The 22,808-nt window shown below is 41.9% G+C and overlaps 1 protein-coding gene across 1 annotated transcript; it reads left to right on the plus strand.

Annotated features, from left to right (window-relative positions):
• Positions 1-8,119: 8,119 nt before the first annotated feature.
• Positions 8,120-9,955, plus strand: LOC109732984 (uncharacterized). The gene is made up of 3 exons (XM_020292191.4): positions 8,120-8,561; positions 8,668-8,814; positions 9,177-9,955. Exons 1-3 carry the CDS (start codon positions 8,481-8,483, stop codon positions 9,846-9,848), a joined length of 900 nt encoding a protein of 299 aa, XP_020147780.1. The 5' UTR covers positions 8,120-8,480; the 3' UTR covers positions 9,849-9,955.
• Positions 9,956-22,808: the final 12,853 nt, after the last annotated feature.

Raw genomic sequence — 22,808 nt, forward strand, 5'->3', positions numbered from 1 at the left:
GGAAGCCGAGCGGGAAGGGGAGGAGGCGACAGGAAGAGGAAAGGGTGTGTCGTGCGGTGGGGCTTTGTGTTGGGCCCGTGTGTTGGAGATAACATGTAGGATAGTCCACACAGCCACATTTCTCCCCACACATATGGTCTGGATTTGGTGGAGCTCGGACTGTCTATACAGTTGAATTTTGGGAAGCCCACTGGGCACCCGTACATGCCCGAACGTATGAGGAAGAAATAAGCTTCAACCTTGGAGATGACCTTAATCATTTGTTTGATTCATTTATATGTAGTGTAGCCTGTAGCAACGCACGGGCATTCTACTAGTTTGGTTATAAGTTGTGAGTTTGAAACTTGGTATTATGTTTTTATTAGCACTTAAATATAGGAAACAAACCCAAAAAAATACCAATTTTTGACGTGAAACATGTGATGGTGTGAGTGTAGAAAATGTTTCAAGGTCAAAAAATGAACCAAGAGTACTTCACCTTCAAACCTGGCATGTTCTGTCTCGAAATCATGTTTCTTCCTCGGAGATTTTCCAGTCTCTAAGCAGGGTATGTCACTACTTTTGAGTAATATTCTCAAGATTTTACCGCATCCTCTAGCAACCATATGATGATACCATGCCAAGTTTTATGTTCTTTAAGCTTTGTTTGCGTTTGCTAAAATTAGCAAACAAATAAGCTTCATGTTCAGGACTAGTACGGGCGCCCTGATGTTCATAAATCCTCGTATGATCTTGGATAATGCTTAAATATAGACTCACTAACACAAGTACGATTTTCCAACCCAATTTTACCAATTTGTTCATGTACTCACAGTCCAAATTTAAATTATATTCACTAAATGCTTGTGAATGCACTAAATTACTCCCTCCGCCTCATAATATAAGAGTGTTTTTGACGCTACACTAATATCAAAAGCGCTCTTATATTATGGAACGGAGGGAGTACTTAATATAACAAATGAACCTCAAAAATGCTACTCCCTCCGATCCATATTTATTGTCGCTCAAACAGATATATCTAGCACTGAAATACGTCTAGATACATCCGTTTGAGCAACAACTAATATGGATCAAAGGGAATACATTCTTACATAAAACTTGTGATTGTGTATGATGATCATAGAAAAAGTTTCAAGGTCAAATGATGAAGCAGCCGACACTTCGCCTTCAAAACCGACTCGCGCTCCCTCTCGAAAACATGATTCTTCCTTGGAGATGGTTTGGTTTCCAAATGGTGTACGTCACAACTTTTGAAAAATCCTTATAAAGTTTTTATCCTGTCATATTGAGTCATATGATGACACCATGCCGAGTTTCCTTTTTTTTAACTTTGTTTGCATAAATAAACCAATAAGATACATTTTCTACGTCACTAAAACATTGTCCGTAATCATTCTTCCACGCACGGAAGCACTCTGAGCCAGACCAATAATGCCAGGAAGAAAGACCTTCAAATGGGTAGTCACCATTTTTGCAATAATAGTATACACCACATTACACAAGTTGATTGTTCTAAATTGGGTTACCTTTTCCACAGAATTAACCTTGGGGATCATCACAATACCAGTGTCATTCCATCCGATAGGAATAGTACACATATTAACGGCTTGCAAAACCACCTCCATCAGATCGTCCTCTAACATGGACAAAAATCTTTTATATAAAATAGCTTAGAGTCCTTCCGACAACAGAGCTTTTAAATCACCAATAGAAAAAGAGCCTTACAAACATCTTCGTCGGTGTAAGGAGCAAGGAGTGCATTATTCATCTCAGCCAACACCTTTTTACGAACCAGTGATAAAACCTTCTAATTCAGTTATAATACTTCTGAAGTGAAAAGATTGGAAAAATAGTATGTGATGTGATCCTTCAGTTCCATACCTTGCCGTCAGACCCACGAATCATCAAGGAGTTTCTTAATATTATTTCTCTTCTTCCTAGCCTTAGCCGCATTACGAAGAAAAGGTGTATTACTATTCCAATGCATCAACCAATTTTCTCGACCTCTCTATATCCAAAAAATGTGTCTTCCTGATATAAAAGATTTTCAATGAGAACAAGAATTTTATTTTGCCGAGCACTTATAAGACCACACCGCAGTCTCTCTAATTATTATTTTAATTTGTTGATTCTCTGTCTAGTCCCGTTTTAGTGTATCGCGATCCAAAATATGCAAATCCAACATGCACCTATATTTATACTTAATAGTAAAGGACAAAGTGTTTCTCTGATTTTTTTTTTCGTGTGCAGTTAGAATTACCCCTGCAGTTGGAGACAAATACCCTCCCCAAAAAGCCACCTAAGTGAAAAAATGCTACTATTTTTCTTGTTCGTCCACCGTACGTCAGAAGTCATCTCGCTGGATTGAGCCTTGACCCACCCTGCCTCCTCTTCAAGCATGACTCGACTCGCACTCGCACGGTTACCCACACATGAAACAACCTGCGCAGGAACCCTCCCATCGCAACTAATAGCCGACCCAAGTAGGTTCTTGCACAGGTTGTTTCTCTCATTAATTTTTTCATTTATTTGTTTTTATTTTGTTCATATTTTTGAAAATATTCAAAGTACGTATATTTCGGAGCATAAATTTATTTTAAAATAAAATTTTCAAATTTTAAAAAATATTAACACAATACGAAAGCATTGTTAGCATAATTTAAAAAAATGTTGATAACATTAAAAAGAATGTTTGTGGCATTCTAAAAAATGTTCACATGTTTCGTGACATTAAAAAAATATGTATACAATGTAAACTAGTAGAATGCCCGTGCGTTGCTACGGGCAAAAGCCGAATGTCCGTGCGTTGCCACGTAATAATAAAAATATAGAAACATTGATCAAATTATTCTTTTAATTCAGAAATATGTGTTAAGCAAGGTGGCATCTGATTTCCATCATACAACGACAAATAAAGACTCTCTTCCAATTGTTTCCTTCTCGGTAGTCTTTGTGTCCCCTTAACAAACCAAATCATTCGCTAACTGGATATATGTCGTCCACGATTAAGTAGTATTAGTATCACTCAACTTGACATATCCATGGGTGTTACTATTATAAGGTACACAAAGCTTGAAAATTCCTTAGACTTATAGTGCGCCTCTTAATTTCAGCAATAATAGCACAAGACGATAGATCCAATTTTGTGAGATTGTTCTTTATCAACAGATGTTCCATTCTCCATAGCAATAATCAACCTAAAATTAACACTGCAACTGTTTTAAGTTCGTGTCAAATATTAGGCCCAAGCTGTTAACAACGGCCATTTTTCAACCAACAAGACATTTCCCTGGGTAAGTATATAGTGCACCAGGGCTTGTACCGCACCTGGATTCGTCTTGTACATACAAATGTTTTAGAAAAAACTGAGAAAAAGTCTACAAATGGGCACAACATGAACCGATAATATCACAAAAATCAAGTACCCTTTGAATCTCAACTAATGTCAAGGTCCAAAAACAAAAGTAGTATTGACAGTGGTAATGGGCAAAAATTTAAAGCCCAACAAATGTTGTGTTCTATCATAGTCGAATTCGACTTTTTCTCCCAAGTGTATTATGAATTAGACTTTAAATTTGTGAAATGGATGTTCCATCTTGTAGGTTGAAGTTATGTTGGAACTATTTTATTTCAAAATTTAATTGGATTATAATATTTATAGTACAACTACTGTCGCATTTGAATATTTTCATTCATTAAGATTTAATATGCTATTATTTTGATCCTTGTCCCCTCCCCATCGCTGATGTCGCCGCCCAGCCATCCGCCCCTATCCCGGATTCCCGACCTCCCACTCCTCATCGTCGTCCAGATCACCACACTGCTCCAGAACGGTCTCAAGCGTCTTCCACCGCAGTCGCAGCTCCAGGGCCTCCGAGGCCGCCCTTCACCTATTCACTGATGACGTGGAGGTCGCGGGCTCCATCGAGAATCCTAGCCGCACGCGATGGACGGCGGCCGACCGGCTTCTCTTCGCGGCTGGGGAGGAGGGGAGAGGGGCAGAGGTTCGTAGGTTTCGGTCACGCTAGTTTTTCTTGCCTGTATTGTTTTCTTTTTGCACGCGGAATCTTGGGGAATCGTGGGGGAGCCTGGGTTTGATCAAGGTTTGGGGGTACGAAGGGACGTTATGACCTACCAACTGCTTTAGGAGTAGAGATTAGGAAAGGTAAGAATCGATGTGTTAGGAAAGTTAGGATTTTAAATTGATTTCCATGAAAATGGGGTTTATTGCTTGTAACGTGATATCATTACCTGCCCGTTTGTGATGTGTCTTGTTAGGAAAGTTTGCAAATGTTAAGAAAATTTTTATTGGGAGGGTGAAAAAATCACCATATGGATATGATGATGAAAGGTGAGACGAAATTAAACCAGACGAAAATAAACCTGGAGGCAATCCTACCAACTGCTTCATTAGGAGTAGAGATGAAGCATGAACTATATTGCCTTCATTGGCATGCATGCTATTGGTTCCATATTATTTGTGAATGTGATGTGTGCCTTACGACCTATCTGTAGGTACGCTCCTATCCTGTGTGTGTGCTTTTTATGTTTGAATTGACCTGCAATGAGGCCATAAATATCAAGATAATATTGAACTGACATGGTAGCGAAAAGGGTCTGCAGCAGGAACCCGCAGAAGTAGCTAAAATCAAGATTCGGAGAAATTTTCATTGAAGTGGTAGCCCTACAAAGAGAAGTAACTTATCAACTAATACATGGCAGAACGTACATCGTGCCTAAAATCAACAAAGCAAGCTCCTTTTCTTTCACCAAAACGAGGGCCGTACAGCCGCAATATCACAAACGAGAGGAAAGGAGCTAAAAAAATTAATCTACACAAAAGCACAGTAAGGATCCCTCCCGGCACACACCCTCAAATCAGCGCAATCCCGATCAAGATGGAGACGGATTAGCGAGACCGAGTAGCATGTGTACTGTGGTGCTGGGGCTGCAGCCACGACATCATGGAGGCCGGTTCGGCAGAGGACGATGCATAGTGCTGCTTCCCCGCCACCCCCCGCTTCTTCTTCACGGACAGTATCGCCCTTGCACTCCTCCGCATCGGAGGCTCCGTCCACCACTGTAGGACTGAGTGGCCCTGCAATTCTCAGAATCACTTCCATATGGAATATCATTTGTCTCGTAAGAAAGCAAGAGCTTAAAATTTCCCCAGGTATTTATATTCTCAACAACCTCAAAACCACTTACTCTATTGTGAGACACGCTTGACGATACAACACTTTTCTCATCTTTATGTCCATTTATGGAGTTCCCAGATGATTAAATTGTCGCTCCGGTTGCTAGATTTAACTGGTCTACCATGTGAACATCGACAAAATATGCCCCCTTTCTTTGAACCGTGAGAAGGTAATCACACATCAAACAACAATACATCGTAAGGTGGGGTGGAATTGAATTTAAGTAAACCCAGTTGTACGATATGCCAACACATCCCTATTGTTTTTTACGAGAATGTGAGGCTTCAGTGGACACTTACCTTAATTGAGTTCCCGAAAAGTTTGTAATTATCTGACGCAACCATGAAGGATCGCCCAACAGGATTCTAGGAACTCCTTCAGATACATATACAAAGAAATTAGGACACCAACCAATGACTTAACTAAGCAATTAGGAGTACACAGAAACTCCTAGAAAACGCCCCGGTCAGCGAGTCAAAAATTAACCTCGGAAGTGAGGTTGGAGGGAGGAAGTGGGTCAGTAGGTGAAGACACAATCCCAGATATGGTCCTACTCGGATAAAATGTCAATCCTCAACATGTACTAAGTAATCATGCATGCACTTATACTTGGACGACCAGGACACATATCTGCGAGATCCTAGATGAAGAACAAATTTCGAAAAAAATAACACAACCTAAGATTTCCCGTGCGTAAAACATGTCATGGAAGCGAAAGCGGGCTACCGTAACAAAAAAATCTTAACTGGACCATAGTAATTAGCAATTGACATCCAATTTCAGATTACAAGAACACCATGCGACCAATGATGAATCATGCCAAATTGGTTTGAAGAATATGGACTGGGCTGAACTTGATGGAACAGGGACATGACTTTACCTTGCGGTGGCCCTCATTGGGAGCGGTGGCCCTCCTCAACTGCAAGTTACCGCAAAAAATAATTACATGTCAGCAGATGCATTTTGTTCCCCGAATCAGCAGGTGGATTTTGCTTCCGTTTTTTGAATTTACAAACGTTGCTACATGTGCAAGTACAATCCTAAGCTTGAATTTATTTCGTCAGTTTGGCAGGAAACACCCAAAAGGAATTTTTACTGAATCGTGTGAACACAAGATGGGGAAATGAAGGGACCACAAAGTATTGGTTCTACCAGTAGCTAGTGCACCTTAATAATTCAGTATCAGTGAGGTTTATGGTATGGTACTAAACAAAGACTTCTAGATTGTTTCTATTTTCCCTAGTGCATAATTAAATCTAAGAGGATATTCCCTACTCACAACGATCACTATTAGGGTCACATTGCCACATTAATGCTTTTGAGTCTGCAAATAATAATACGAAATTAGTATTTCACACAGAGAGGAGAGAATAAGATAGGAACATATCTTGTACTTTCTTTTACCGGAAGAACATCTCTAGTATTGCCACAGAAGAGGATAAAAATAGTTAACATTTAGTTTAAACATTACAAGCTGTTCCTGAGACTTATAAATTGCTATAACTTGCACATGGAAACCATCCGAAAATTCAATCAATCTTTGTTGGATTTACTTATGAGATACGTACATTCACATGATTCTGCATATGTAGAGAGAGAAAAAAAATCCAAGCTTCCTTTCCTGTCCAAATAAATGCGCAAGCAAATAACCAAGTGAAAGTTCAGGTAACAGTTATACACAAAACATAAAGTGGAGTATATGAAGAAAATATTCAATCTGAAAAGACAACAAATAAATGAGAGCAATAAGATATTATTGTTAAAATTAGATGCAAACTTTATATATTGAAATCAGTCTGAACAAGAAACGTGTCATACACATTGAAACGCAAATAGTGTTCAATTTGTAACTTACTGGAGAATATGTCCTTCAATCATATGCATCAAGGCATGTAGCCATCCAGTAAATGGTTGAATTATAAGCATAAACTTGTATGTGGTACCACTTGCAAGGATCTGCTCTACCAATTCGTCCATAATGAATTCACTAATGCCGGGTGCATGTATAATCTGAATGGCTTTGTTTCTGAAAAATTAATCCTTACTCATAATTTGAACACCATAGGCACAACCAACGAAAGAGTGGGTCACGATTTCTTCAGCGATTTGTCCCTCCTTTTGATACCGTGTAGCCACAAAAAAAAACAACATGAGACAAAACCTAATCAACTATTAGATCTGGTCATCTGGAGAGTAAAAGCCACCGCTTTAGATCAGATTTTGACGAAGAAAATTCGCTCGGCTTGCCACTCGTGTCAAGTGCTACTTACCAACGACGGGTAAATAAAAAAATGATTGGTAACACTTGCACAAAAGGAGAAATTAGAATAGAAAACAGGCAAACAAACTTGAGAAAGTACACCCAGGCAAATAAGTATTTAGCTTTTCTGAAAAACATGACACATCAGTATAACTTGTTCGAAGGTAACCATATTAGTGGCTAATGTATAGTTATTTGCTCCAGATTTGAGGGAAAGGCTCCATGACGATGAAAAATTATAACATAATATGATTGGTCACGGACAACATCTAAAATAATTGATACTGTAAGATACTAAAAAGTGTGGATGTTCTATCAACAACCACCCATTAAGAAAATGGATTTGGAGTACCGAGTACCTGGCTCTGGGAAAGAATTTATCGCTGGGGGGCTTCCACGTCCTCTCCATTGTCTTTGCAGAGGTTAGTTTGATAGGCTTTTGCAGGCACAACTGCTGATCAAAATCAAAATATATGGGAAGGATTGCAAAGAGACGGGGCAACACCTGTTAGAAAATCAGCGGGGGCGCATCCGGCTAGGGCATAAGCAGCCGCGGCAGCTTCTCCGGATGCATACATCCTCATGGCGTGGAGGCAGTGAGCATCCGGCTGGGGCCACGGCAGCTGTACCTCGTTGTCATGACTCAAACACACTCGAGTTAATTGCACAGAAGTACCACAATTGGGGCATCACATGCAGATTGGTACCACGATTGCTAATTTTTGCATGTCAGTACCATGATTGCTCCAGGTTTTTTCAAATAAGGCTAAAACGCGTATTTATACGTATTGACGCTCGATCCGACAGCTCGGGCCCACCCGTCAGGTGCCACGCTGGCCAATCGGCGCGTGCCCGCGCGCTGACTAGGACGATCCGGTGCGCTGCTGCTCTCCAACCCGGTCCGGTCGCACCAGCTCGCCCCCGCCGCACCATTCCCCTCCCCTCCTCCTCTCCTCACTCGTTTCCTCCGTCGCCGCCGCCTGCGTCCCGACTGCCGGCCGCCGCACCGCCCCGCCGACGCCATGGTTTTGGAGGACGAAAGCAGCGACGACCAGTCTAGCCTCCCGTACATGCATTCTTCCTCCACAGACGGTCTCAACGAGGTCAGTACAGTGAGCTTAGGGTTAGGGTTACAGATTTGGGATTTCTTGATTTGGTTGATTTTGGTAGGTTTTGATTTGCCCATTGTCTTTGTGCGAGCTTCTGCAGGTCCCTTTCAGCCTTGAAGATCCAGATTACAAGGGGCTTGAGCTGGATGTGATGTCTCCATGTGAGAAGCACGGTATGGCATCTGAGAGGCTTGTTGCCTTTGAAGGAACAGACACAGGCAGGCGGTTTTTAGCATGTGCACAGCCGGTATGGATTGTAGGCATAGTAAAAAAAAATTCTTACTTTGTCAGTGCCATATTGAACTCTGTTTGCTGGAGTACTCTCCTTGCTGTCAACATTTTGGTTCATAGTGGCATTAGAGTAGCTTATTTAGGTCAAGCATGAGTATATTTTGCTGGAGTACAATGGCATAGTAATTTTGGTTAATAGTGGTACTAGAGTAGCTTAAAAATGATAACTAACCTAGTCAGTCAGCTACTCAAGTGGCTGCTCCTCTTGTTAAATGTAGTGGTCTGATGCTAAATTTAGATATTCTTTTTGGCAACTGCAGTTATCTTGTGTAATTACTTGTTGTATGAACTGTGTTGGTGTTGTTGTTGTTTTTGCAGGCAGGTAGCAATTGTGGCTTTGTTGAATGGGTTGATCACCAGTGGCCCCCAACAATGCAGAATGCATTGTTGAAGCTATGGGCAATGGTTGAAGATGCCAAAACTGCTAGGGTGAATGACAATCTTGAAAGTTTTTTCACTATCCACCATCTGACAGAAGAGAAGAACAAGCTGGATGCCAACTATGACAAGCTAGTCCAAGATGTGCATGAGCTGATGAACTTCCAGGAAGATAAGGTGGTGGATTTCAGACATCTGCAGTCTGCCATTACATATCAGCAGGAGGTAAGAAAAGAACTGATTGATGATATGAAGGCACAGATGGCAAGTGAGATGGCAAAGAAAGATGAAGAGACCCAGAAACTTACTCTGAAGTATGAGCTGCTGCTCAACCTGACAAGAGCTCAAGCAACAGTCATTCAAAACTTGAAGTTGAACAAAATGAAAGAGAAGCAAGTGCTTACTGAAGCTAGTATGAATTTGGAGCTGAAGAATGCAGAGCTAACAAAATGTCAGGAGAAGCTCACCCAAGAGAAGCTAGAGTTGAAGCTTCAGGTTGCTGATCTGCTTAAGGGAAATGAAAAGCATATTGAAGAGAAGTGGCAGTTAGAGTTTCAGAATGAAAAGTTGAAGGAGAAGTTCAGGGGGATTCAGGCCATCTTGGAGAAGTGAAGAAGATGAAAATGAGATTAGTGGCATTGCTGACCTTTTGGGAATGATGGTTGTGTAATGACCTAGCATCTAGGAACTAAGGTTGTGTATTGTATGCTTGTACTAATGGTGAACTATGGTTGTGTATGTATGTAGTAGTTATGCTATTCATCCTTTTGTGAGAAAAGGATGAACTATGCATTTGAAGTTGAACTCCTCTATGTATTGTGAACAATGGTTATGTATGGCTATAATGAGTTGAACTCCAGAAACTAATGTGATCAGTTTCTTATTATGTATGGATATGCTGATTATGTAGAAGGATATGTTGATGATGATACATTATGACAATGTTGCAACAAACCACTCATGTCATACAAAATAAAAGAGGAACAAGACTGACTAAATCTCATTGCATCAGAAGATAACTTCACTGATCCATTAACACTTGATCCATTACAACTTGGCTTAAACTAGAGCAACTAAACCAGACAGTACATTGCATTTAGATTGGCTGCAACTAAACCAACTAACTAACTTAATATCTTGCCTGCAACTAACCCAAGCACAAATATAGTGAAAAGAAACAACACATTGTGAAATTTGGCCCTAATCCCTACAATCTCTGCATTCTTCTCTCTGAGTTGAGTTTGCAGAGACAGAAACATGGCCTCCCTTGTGCCATCATCTTCACTTGGAGTCAGCATTGGAAATTGATCTTCCTCTCTAGCAACAGTTGCACCTTTAAGCCTCCATACTTCATCACGTAGATCCCCAATGAGCTCACTCCAGAATGTGGGCAATGGATCATCATGCCATTGCACAAATCCACAGCCACCGTGCTATTAAGATGCAGAAACAAATTTCCAAAAATATATCATTTCACATACTACTGCACAGAAGAAAAAGGAAGGAAATTAGGCAAAAAAAAACAACACTCACCATAGCATCCACGCAGCTATAGTACCTCCTACCAGGGTTCTGCCTGCTCCAGGAGATCCATCTTGGCGCCTTCCTCGGAGGTGAGCAGTGGCACATCACTGGAGGCTCGTATGCCATTGGGAGCTCGCGGTAGCGCACCGGCGAGCGCGCCTCCTCCCCCCTCCTTCCTGCAGCTCGACGAAATCCGGGAGCGGACCCGGCACTGGACGACCATGACATCTCTCTCTCCATCGCCGGCCCCAGTCAGCGCCTCCACGCTGAGATTTCTCCTTCTTCTCCTTTGCTGCGCTCCAAATGGACACTGCGTGGACGAACCCTAGTTTCGTTCCCAAATCTGAGATCTTGTGTTGTCACTTTAATAGTAGGAGAGGTACCTGTCCCACATGTCAGAATCCCCAAATGTGGTACTGCATGTTATGTGATGCCCCAATATTGGTACTGACATGCAACAACTAGCAGCAGTATTGGTACTGATTTGAAACAAGTAACTGAAAATGTGTTACTGCTTTGCAAATACTGGTACTCCACCTCAAGTTCAACATTACAATAACCACCTCAAGTTCCACATTCAGATAACCACCTCAAGTTCAACATTACAATAACCACCTCAAGTTCCACATTCAGATAACCACCTCAAGTGGCAACAACACATCAACATGAGCATCAAGTTCAACCAAAATAACACCACATCATTTCAAATTACATGGCTCCTCTTCCTCTGCTAGCAGTGAAGTAGGACATCCATCCAGTGTGTGTACCATCAGTAGGAATGTCAGCATATTGCCTGGGGGCACTGAATGGCCTTGGAGCACCTCTTCCAGCTCCTCTTCCTCTGCCAGCTCCTCTTCCAGATGGTGGTGGTGTAGTAGAAGTAGCAGCTCCTCTTCCTCTTCCAGATGGTGGTGGTGTAGTAGAAGTAGCAGCTCCTCTTCCTCTGGCAGCTCCTCTGGCAGCAGCTCTTGGCTGTCTTGCTGTTGTTGTAGTAGAAGGACCAGCAGTTGTTGGCTGTGAGTTACTTGGAGTAGCCTTACAAAGAAAAGGAAAATAGTTAATAATGCTAGAAAGAAATGTACAAGAAATAAAGGAAAGATTTGTATATTTCAAGGTGAAAAATTATTACCACATGCTTATTCTTCCTCAAAGCTAGCTCAGGCTTCAACTGTTTAAGACAGTTTGTGTACCTATGCCCTTGGAGACCACAATTGCCACATGTTATGGTCCCCATTCTTGAAGTGTCTTTTGGATTTGGTACTTCAAATTTGCCCTTGATCCTCTTTTCTTTCTTTCTTCCTCTCTTGATTTTGAATGCAGGTGGTTCTATGTCTGGACCAGGGGTCCTTGTCCAATCATGCTCACCAGGCACAGGAAAGATCATTGGTTCATAAGCTGCAGCATAAAAATCTTTCTTGAAGAATTTGCTGACATAATCCTCTGGTTTCCTTTTAGCCTTGTTTATTGCAGAGATGGCATGGTTGCAAGGTATGCCACTAAGGTCCCACTTCCTGCATCCACAAGTCTCAAGTTCCAGGTTGACAGCATGTGTTTGCTGCCCACTTGTAACTTGCGATAAGTTGACCCCTGCCTGTATTGGCTTGCAATATCTGGCCCTCTCCTTCTCAACCTCTAGCTTCTCACTGTAATGAGGTGTTATATCCCATCTTGCTGCCTTTACACTCTCTCTGTTCCTATGCCACCTCACCATCTGCTTATCTTTTATCCCATCACACATTGTCCTTATAGGTTTTCTCCTAACATCTAGAATGTACTTGTTGAACACCTCAGACAAGTTGTTCACTACCAAGTCAGTCTTGCAGTTTGTGTCAAATGCATGCCTTGCCCATGTTTTTTTTGGTATTGCAGTAAGCCACTCCCAAGCTTCCTCACTTTCAGCTCTAAGATCATTCATTGCAATATTAAATTTGTGTTCATTGTAGGCATAGCTAGCATTATCCATGCACTTCTTAAGATCTTCACCCCTAAACCCAGCATTCTGGAAATTTGCATATAAATGCCTAAGGCAGAATCTTTGGTTGCAATTTGGAAAGACAGCATTCACTGCATTCAATAACCCCTGACACAAACAATTAACAAGTCTAAGCTACAAGGTAAATAAATATGCACCAATGAAACTCTTAGCTACTGTTAACACTTGTGCAAAACAAAATGAAATGTGCAAACACATACCTTTTGTCTATCTGACATTATAGTATAAGGTCCAAACTTGCCCACTTCTCCACCTAGGCAAATTTTCAGTTGGTGTAGAAACCAACACCAACTAGGTGTGTCCTCTTGTCCAACTATGCCAAATGCCAGTGGATATATGTTGTTGTTGCCATCTCTACCAGTGGCAACAAGGAGTTGAGCTCCTGTAGTGAGCTTAATGAAGCATCCATCAACACCTGCATAATCAACATTTCCAAACATTAAATACATTCAAGTGATATACAATATGGAGTACTCTACAATATGTAAATGGTGCACAAGGTTCAGGAACTAACCAATGAATGGCCTACACCCATTGAGAAACCCCTCCCTTGCTCCATTCAGGCAAAAGAACATGGCATGGAATCTTGGGCCTGGGTGGGGTATTTTTGCATTTGGTACTGGAGTAACAGTAGTGACTATTACTCTACTCCCAGGGTTTGTGTCCATGACAGTTTGAGCATAGTCTTTAAGCCTAGGATATTGCTTCTTGTGATCTCCTAAGACAGCTTCAATAGCTATGTTCTTTGCCCTATATACCATGCACTTGGGCACATCTACACCATATTTTTCCATGCATGCATCAATTATTGTCTGAATACCAGTAGTTATATCAGATCTGAAGAGATGCTCATATTTCTGTGCTAGCCACTTAGCACTAACCCTGGTGGTCTCAGTGGTACTAGGGCAAGTGTGCTCCAGTCTCATCTTCTTAATTACAAAGGTTTTCTCCCCTTTTATAACTGCTGCCACCATAAAGAACTGGCATTGTTTATCTGGACACTCAACAATTATCCTCTGATCTGAATTCCTGTGATACTTAAAATTCCTGGCCTGAGTGATGTGCAAATTCAACAAAGCATCTTTGAATTGACGCTGATCCCTAAAACACAACTTCATACACAGTTGCTCATGTGGTTGCTCCATTCTCTCATTGTACCACTTCCTAGCAGGCCTTTTCTTTGCCCTACTCTTCCTTTTCTTTGGTAGGACAAAAGAGGCTGGCTCAAGACCATCATCATCACTCTCCCTCAACAACCCCTTCTCTTCTTCATCTGATGATGGTCTGAAATCAGGTTCAACCTCTGGTAGCTTACTACAATGTGACCTAGTTGTCGGTCCTCTTCTAACTGGTAGCTTCTGCTTCTTCTTCACAGGTTCAACTATAGTTTCTTCTTCTTCTTCAAAAGTCCTATCTTCCTCTACCTCAAATGGTTCCTCAACTTCAGTGTCACCCTCATAATGCAGTATTTCTTCCTCTTCTGATTGCTCATCATCTGATTCTTCCTCTTGTACTTCTAGCTCTCTCTGTCTCTTTCCCTCTTCCACCTCTACATCTTCATCATCACCCATGTAATGATGGTCATTTCCAATTTGAGCATCCTCATCAGAGGCATTAGCATCACTGTCCTCATATGCCTCAAATCCTTGATATCCCTCTTCTTCTTCTTCCAAAACTGCTTTCAACTTGGCTGTTGCATTCTTGCTTTCTTGTGTGCAAACACCAGCAGGATGAGGTGTGCTAGAGTTGCTACATTGACTCTCAAAAACTACTCCTTGCTGATCAACAGCTAAGACAGGAGGCTCACTTAGATCGAAAACAACAGGCTCTTGGTACACCACAGTGGACAACTCTGGCATTTCACATTGCTGCAACTCAAAATCAGTATCAGGGGGTGGACAAGCCCTGACTAGCAAATCAAGCACCAATTTGTCCTGGATCTTCCTCTTTATCTTCTGTAATTCTGCATGACTGTCTACCAAATCCAGCCCTTTCTCTCCTAAAGATGGATTTTCAATGTGATACAAACAATCATATGCATTAAATCCTTAGGTTTCCATCACTGCAACCAAATTCAGATAAGTAATATCTGAACCACACAGCTTCATCTCCAATGGTTCTCTTGCATCAAAATGGATCCTTACTTGCCAAATGTCTTCATCCAAACTACAGAACAAATTAAATTTCATGTATTCATTATAATTACTCTTAATTTGGAGAGCAACAGTACAGTACAGAACAATTTAGAGTAACCTGTAAGTCTAATATTTACTATTAACTCTACTATTACAGATGCTATTTCAGCACAGAACAATGCTACTAAAGTAACCTGTAAGTCTAATATTTACAGTACAGAACAATGTACTTTACTACTTCAGCACAATAGCAAAATCAAGGAAAAAGACAAGGTCATAATCCCAAATTGTTACTGTAATTGAACTAATTTGAGAGTGCAATACACTTAGTTACTAGGTTACTGTAATTGTCCTATACTAGTCACTACAATTGGACAAACCCTAATCCCCAACTGGATAAACAAGAAGATGAACAAACCCTAAAAATCCCCAATTGGGTAAACCAGAGCAGGAGGAGGACAAGGGTACTTACAGCACGCCGCCAAGTCCATGCGTCAACTGATGGCTGCTGCTAGGGTTCGCCACCCACTGCTACGCCAACCGCAACCGCTGCTCCATGCTGAGTAACATCGACTCCTCCTCGTCGTCGGTCGAGTACGCGGAGCTGGAGTTGTCGCCGCCATCGCCGTCGACGCCAGCCGTTCCGCTAGGAGGCCAGAAGGCATCTCACCGCCGCCGTGGACGCCCTCGCCGCCGCCTGCCGGAGTCGCCGACGCCATAGACTAGGGTTCGAGCGAGTGAGGAGAGGAGGTGTGGCGGGGGCGAGCTGGTGCGACCGGACCGGGTTGGAGAGCAGCAGCGCACCGGCTCGTCCTAGTCAGCGCGCGGGCACGCGCCGATTGGCCAGCATGGCACCTGACGGGTGGGCCCGAGCTGTCGGATCGAGCGTCAATGCGTATAAATACGCGTTTTAGCCTTATTTGAAAATACCTGAAGCAATCATGGTACTGACATGCAAAAATTAGCAATCGTGGTACCAATCTGCATGTGATGCCCCAATTGTGGTACTTCTGTGCAATTAACTCAACACACTCGTCCGCTTTGGGCGGCCGTTTCCCAACGGAGTGTGCGGGTTGCCGCACCCCTGGGCCAGACGGGAAGCCCCCTTCACCAACCCCCGCATCAACTGTTGGGGAACGTAGTAATTTCAAAAAAATTCCTACGCACACGCAAGATCATGGTGATGCATAGCAACGAGAGGGGAGAGTGTTGTCCACGTACCCTCGTAGACCGACAGCGGAAGCGTTATCACAACGCGGTTGATGTAGTCGTACGTCTTCACGATCCGACCGATCAAGTACCGAACGCACGGCACCTCCGAGTTCTACACACGTTCAGCTCGATGACGTCCCTCGAACTCCGATCCAGCCGAGTGTTGAGAGAGAGTTTCATCAGCATGACGGTGTGGTGACGATGATGATGTTCTACCGACGCAGGGCTTCGCCTAAGCTCCGCAATGATATTATCGAGGTGTAATTTGGTGGAGGGGGGACACCGCACACGGCTAAAAGATCTCAAGGATCAATTGTTGTGTCTCTGGGGTGCCCCCTTGCCCCCGTATATAAAGGAGCAAGGGAGGAGGAGGCCGGCCCTAGGAGGGGGCGCACCAAGTGTGGAGTCCTACTAGGACTCCCTAGTCCTAGTAGGATTCCACCTCCCATATGGAATAGGAAAAAAGGAAGGGAAAAAGAGAAGGAAGGAAGGGGGCGCCCCCCTTCCCTAGTCCAATTCGGACCAGACCAAGGGGAGGGGTGCGGCCACCCTTGAGGCCCTTTTTCTTCTTTCCCGTATGGCCCAATAAGGCCCAATACGTATTCCCGTAACTCTCCGGTACTCCGAAAAATACCCGAATCACTCGGAACCTTTACGAAGTCCGAATTTGTCGTCCAATATATCGATCTTTACGTCTCGACCATTTCGAGACTCCTCGTCATGTCCCCGATCTCATCCGGGACTCCGAACTCCTTCGGTACATCAACATACATAAACTCATAATAAAACTGTCATCGTAACTTTAAGCGTGCGGACCCTACGGGTTCGAGAACTATGTAGACATGACCGAGACACGTCTCCGGTCAATAACCAATAGCGGGACCTGGATGCCCATATTGGCTCCCACATATTCTACGAAGATCTTTATCGGTCAGACCGCATAACAACATACGTTGTTCCCTTTGTCATCAGTATGTTACTTGCCCGAGATTCGATCGTCGGTATCTCGATACCTAGTTCAATCTCGTTACCGGCAAGTCTCTTTACTCGTTCCGTAACACATCATCCCGCAACTAACTTATTAGTCACAATGCTTGCAAGGCTTATAGTGATGTGCGTTACCGAGTGGGCCCAGAGATACCTCTCCGACAATCGGAGTGACAAATCCTAATCTCGAAATACGCCAACCCAACAAGTACCTTTGGAGACACCTTTAGAGCACCTTTATAATCACCCATTTACGTTGTGACGTTTGGTAGCACACAAAGTGTTCCTCCGGTAAACGGGAGTTGCATAATCTCATAGTCAGAGGAACATGTATAAGTCATGAAGAAAGCAATAGCAACATACTAAACGATCGGGTGCTAAGCTAACGGAATGGGTCAAGTCAATCACGTCATTCTCCTAATGAGGTGATCTCGTTAATCAAATGACAACTTATGTCTATGGCTAGGAAACATAACCATCTTTGATTAACGAGCTAGTCAAGTAGAGGCATACTAGTGACACTCTGTTTGTCTATGTATTCACACATGTATTATGTTTCCGGTTAATACAATTCTAGCATGAATAATAAAAATTTATCATGATATAAGGAAATAAATAATAACTTTATTATTGCCTCTAGGGCATATTTCCTTCAGTCTCCCACTTGCACTAGAGTCAATAATCTAGTTCACATCGCCATGTGATTTAACATGAATAGTTCACATCACCATGTGATTAACACCCATGGTTCACATCGTCATGTGACCATCACCCAAAGGGTTTACTAGAGTCAGTAATCTAGTTCACATCGCTATGTGATTAACACCCAAAGAGTACTAAGGTGTGATCATGTTTTGCTTGTGAGATAATTTTAGTCAACGGGTCTGTCACATTCAGATCCGTAAGTATTTTGCAAATTTCTATTCTACAATGCTCTGCATGGAGCTACTCTAGCTAATTGCTCCCACTTCCAATATGTATCTAGACCGATACTTAGAGTCATCTAGATTAGTGTCAAAACTTGCATCGACGTAACCTTTTACGACGAGCCTTTTGTCACTTCCATAATCGAGAAACATATCCTTATTCCAGTAAGGATAATTTTGACCGCTGTCCAGTGATCTACTCCTAGATCACTATTGTACTCCCTTGCCAAAATCAGTGTAGGGTATACAATAGATCTGGTACACAGCATGGCATACTTTATAGAACCTATGGCCAAGGCATAGGGAATGACTTTCATTCTCTTTCTATCTTTTGCCGTGGTCGGGCTTTGAGTCTTTACTCAATTTCACACCTTGTAACACAGGCAAGAACTCTTTTCTTTGACTGTTCTATTTTGAACTACTTCAAAATCTTGTTAAGGTATGTACTCATTGAAAAACTTATCAAGCGTCTTCATCTATCTCTATAGATATTGATGCTCAATATGTAAGCAGCTTCACCGAGGTCTATCTTTGAAAAACTCCTTTCAAACACTCCTTTATGCTTTGCAGAATAATTCTACATTATTTCCGATCAACAATATTTCATTCACATATACTTATCAGAAATGCTGTAGTGCTCCCACTCACTTTCTTGTAAATACAGGCTTCACCGCAAGTCTGTATACAACTATATGCTTTGATCAACTTATCAAAGCGTATATTCCAACTCCGAGATGCTTGCACCAGTCCATTGATGGATCGCTGGAGCTTGCATATTTTGTTAGCACCTTCAGGATTGACAAAACCTTCTGGTTGTATCATATACAACTCTTCTTTAATAAATCCATCAAGGAATGCAGTTTTGTTTATCCCTTTGCCAGATTTCATAAAATGCAGCAATTGCTAACATGATTCGGACAGACTTAAGCATAGATACGAGTGAGAAACTCTCATCGTAGTCAACATCTTGAACTTGTCGAAAACCTTTTTGCGACAATTCTAGCTTTGTAGATAGTGATACTACTATCAGCGTCCGTCTTCCTCTTGACAATCCATTTATTCTCAATTGCTTGCCGATCATCGGGCAAGTCAACCAAAGTCCACAGTTTGTTCTCATACATGGATCTCATCTCAGATTTCATGGCCTCAAGCCATTTTGCGGAATCTGGGCTCACCATCGCTTCTTCATAGTTTGTAGGTTCGTCATGGTCTAGTAACATAACCTCCAGAACAGGATTACCGTACCACTCTGGTGCGGATCTTACTCTGGTTTACCTACGAGGTTTGGTAGTAACTTGATCTGAAGTTACATGATCATCATCATTAACTTCCTCACTAATTGGTGTAGAAGTCACAGGAACAGATTTCTGTGATCCAATAAGGGAGCAGGTACAGTTACCTCATCAAGTTCTACTTTCCTCCCACTCACATCTTTCGAGAGAAACTCCTTCTCTAGAAAGGATCCATACTTAGCAACGAATGTCTTGCCTTCGGATCTGTGATAGAAGGTGTACCCAACTGTCTCCTTTGGGTATCCTATGAAGACACATTTCTCCGATTTGGGTTTGAGCTTATCAGGATGAAATTTTTTCACATAAGCATCGCAACCCCAAAATTTTAAGAAACGACAACTTTGGTTTCTTGCCAAACCACAGTTCATAAGGCGTCGTCTCAACGGATTTTGATGGTGCCCTATTTAACGTGAATGTAGCTGTCTCTAATGCATAACCCAAAACGATAGTGGTAAATTGGTAAGAGACATCATAGATTGCACTATATCCAATAAAGTACGGTTATGACGTTCGGACACACCATTACACTGTGGTGTTCCAGGTGGCGTGAGTACTGAAACTATTTCACATTGTTTTAACTGAAGGCCAAACTCGTAACTCAAATATTTTACCTCTGCGATCATATCGTAGAAACTTTTATTTTCTTGTTACAATGATTCTCCACTTCACTCTGAAATTCTTTGAACTTTTCAAATGTTTCAGACTTTGTGTTTCATCAAGTAGATATACCCATATCTGCTCAAATCGTCTGTGAAGGTCAGAAAATAATGATACCTGCTACGAGCCTCAATATTCATCGGACCACATACATCTGTATGTATGATTTCCAACAAATCTGTTGCTCTCTCCATAGTTCCGGAGAATGGCGTTTTAGTCATCTTGCCCATGAGGCACGGTTCGCAAGCATCAAGTGATTCATAATCAAGTGATTCCAAAATCCCATCAGTATGGAGTTTCTTCATGCGCTTTACACCAATATGACCTAAACGGCAGTACCACAAATAAGTTGCACTATCATTATTAACTTTGCATCTTTTGGCTTCAATATTATGAATATGTGTATCACTACGATCGAGATCCAACAAACCATTTTCGTTGGTGTGTATGACCATTAAGGTTTTATTCATGTAAACAGAACAACAATTGTTCTCTAACTTAAATGAATAACCGTATTGCAATAAACATGATCAGATCATATTCATGCTCAACGCAAACACCAAATAACACTTATTTAGTTTCAACACTAATCCCGAAAGTACAGGGAGTGTGCGATGATGATCATATCAATCTTGGAACTACTTCCAACACACATCGTCACCTCGCCTTTTACTAGTCTCTGTTTATTCTGCAACTCCCGTTTTTGAGTTACTACTCTTTAGCAACTGAACCAGTATCAATTACCGAGGGGTTGCTATAAACACTAGTAAAGTACACATCAATAATCTGTATATCAAATATACCTTTGTTCACTTTTACTAGTCTCTGTTTATTCTGCAACTCCCGTTTCGAGTTACTACTCTTAGCAACTGAACCAGTATCAATTACCGAGGGATTGCTATAAACACTAGTAAAGTACACATCAATAATCTGTATATCAAATATACCTTTGTTCACTTTGCCATCCTTCTTATCCACCAAATAGTTGGGGTAGTTCCGCTTCCAGTGACCAGTCCCTTTGCAGTAGAAGCACTTAGTCTCAGGCTTAGGACCAGACTTAGGCTTCTTCACTTGAGCAGCAACTTGCTTGCCGTTCTTTTTGAAGTTCCCCTTTTTCCCTTTGCCCTTTTCTTGAAACTAGCGGTCTCGTCAACCATCAACACTTGAAGTGGTCTCGTCAACCATCAACACTTGATGTTTTTCTTGATTTCTACCTTCGTCGATTTCAGCATCACGAAGAGCTCGGGAATTACTTTCGTCATCCCTTGCATACCATAGTTCATCACGAAGTTCTACTAACTTGGTGATGGTGACTAGAGAATTCTGTCAATCACTATTTTATCTGGAAGATAAACTCCCACTTGATTCAAGCGATTGTAGTACCCAGACAATCTGAGCACATGCTCACTAGTTGAGCGATTCTCCTCCATCTTTTTGCTATAGAACTTGTTGGAGATTTCATATCTCTCAACTCGGGTATTTGCTTGAAATATTAACTTCAACTCCTGGAACATCTCATATGGTCCATGACGTTCAAAACGTCTTTGAAGTCCCGATTCTAAGCCGTTAAGCATGGTGCACTAAACTATCAAGTAGTCATCATATTGAGCTACCAAACGTTCATAACGTCAGCATCTGCTCCTGCAATAGGTCTGTCACCTAGCGGTGCATCAAGGACATAATTTTCCTGTGCAGCAATGAGGATAATCCTCAGATCACGGATCCAATCCGCATCTTTGCTACTAACATCTTTCAACATAATTTTTCTCTAGGAACAAAAAATAAACACAGGGAAGCAACAACGCGAGCTATTGATCTACAACATAATTTGCAAAATACTATCAGGACTAAGTTCATGATAAATTTAAGTTCAATTAATCATATTACTTAAGAACTCCCACTTAGATAGACATCTCTCTAATCATCTAAGTGATTACGTGATCCAAAGCAACTAAACCATGTCCGATTAACACGTGAGATGGAGTAGTTTCAATGGTGAACATCACTATGTTGATCATATCTACTATATGATTCACGCTCGACCTTTCGGTCTCTGTGTTCCGAGGCCATATCTGTTTATGCTAGGCTGGTCAAGTTTAACCTGAGTATTCCGCGTGTGCAACTATTTTGCACCCGTTGTATTTGAACATAGAGCCTATCACACCCGATTAACACGTGGTGGCTCAGCACGAAGAACTTTTGCAACGGTGCATACTCAGGGAGAACACTTTTATCTTGAAATTTTAGTGAGAGATCATCTTATAATGCTACCGTCAATCAAAGCAAGATAAGATGCATAAAGGATTAACATCACATGCAATCAATATAAGTGATATGATATGGCCATCATCATCTTGTGCTTGTGATCTCCATCTCCGAAGCACCGTGCTTGTGATCTCCATCTCCGAAGCACCGTCATGATCACCATCGTCACCGGCGCGACACCTTGATCTCCATCGTAGCATCGTTGTCGTCACGCCAACTTATTGCTTTTACGACTATCACTACCGCTTAGTGATAAAGTAAAACTATTACATGGCGATTGCATCTCATACAATAAAGCGACAATCATATGGCTCCTGCCAGTTGCCGATAACTCGGTTACAAAACATGATCATCTCATACAACACATTATATCACATCATGTCTTGACCATATCACATGACAACATGCCCTGCAAAAACAAGTTAGACGTCCTCTACTTTGTTGTTGCAAGTTTTACGTGGCTGCTACGGGCTTAGCAAGAACCGTTCTTACCTACGCATCAAAACCACAACGATAGTTTGTCAAGTTGGTGCTGTTTTAACCTTCGCAAGGACCGGGCGTAGCCACACTCGGTTCAACTA

This window comes from Aegilops tauschii, chromosome 6 (genome assembly GCF_002575655.3).
Source record: "Aegilops tauschii subsp. strangulata cultivar AL8/78 chromosome 6, Aet v6.0, whole genome shotgun sequence".
Taxonomy (NCBI): Eukaryota; Viridiplantae; Streptophyta; class Magnoliopsida; order Poales; family Poaceae; genus Aegilops; species Aegilops tauschii.

What these genes read in the sequence shown, in the direction of transcription:
- LOC109732984 (XM_020292191.4), top strand. Translation starts at nt 8,481, where the DNA reads ATGGTTTTGGAGGACGAAAGCAGCGACGACCAGTCTAGCCTCCCGTAC. An exon ending in CCACAGACGGTCTCAACGAG is followed by an intron (nt 8,562 to 8,667) that starts GTCAGTACAGTG and finishes GAGCTTCTGCAG; the next exon opens with GTCCCTTTCAGCCTTGAAGA. An exon ending in TTTTAGCATGTGCACAGCCG is followed by an intron (nt 8,815 to 9,176) that starts GTATGGATTGTA and finishes TTGTTTTTGCAG; the next exon opens with GCAGGTAGCAATTGTGGCTT.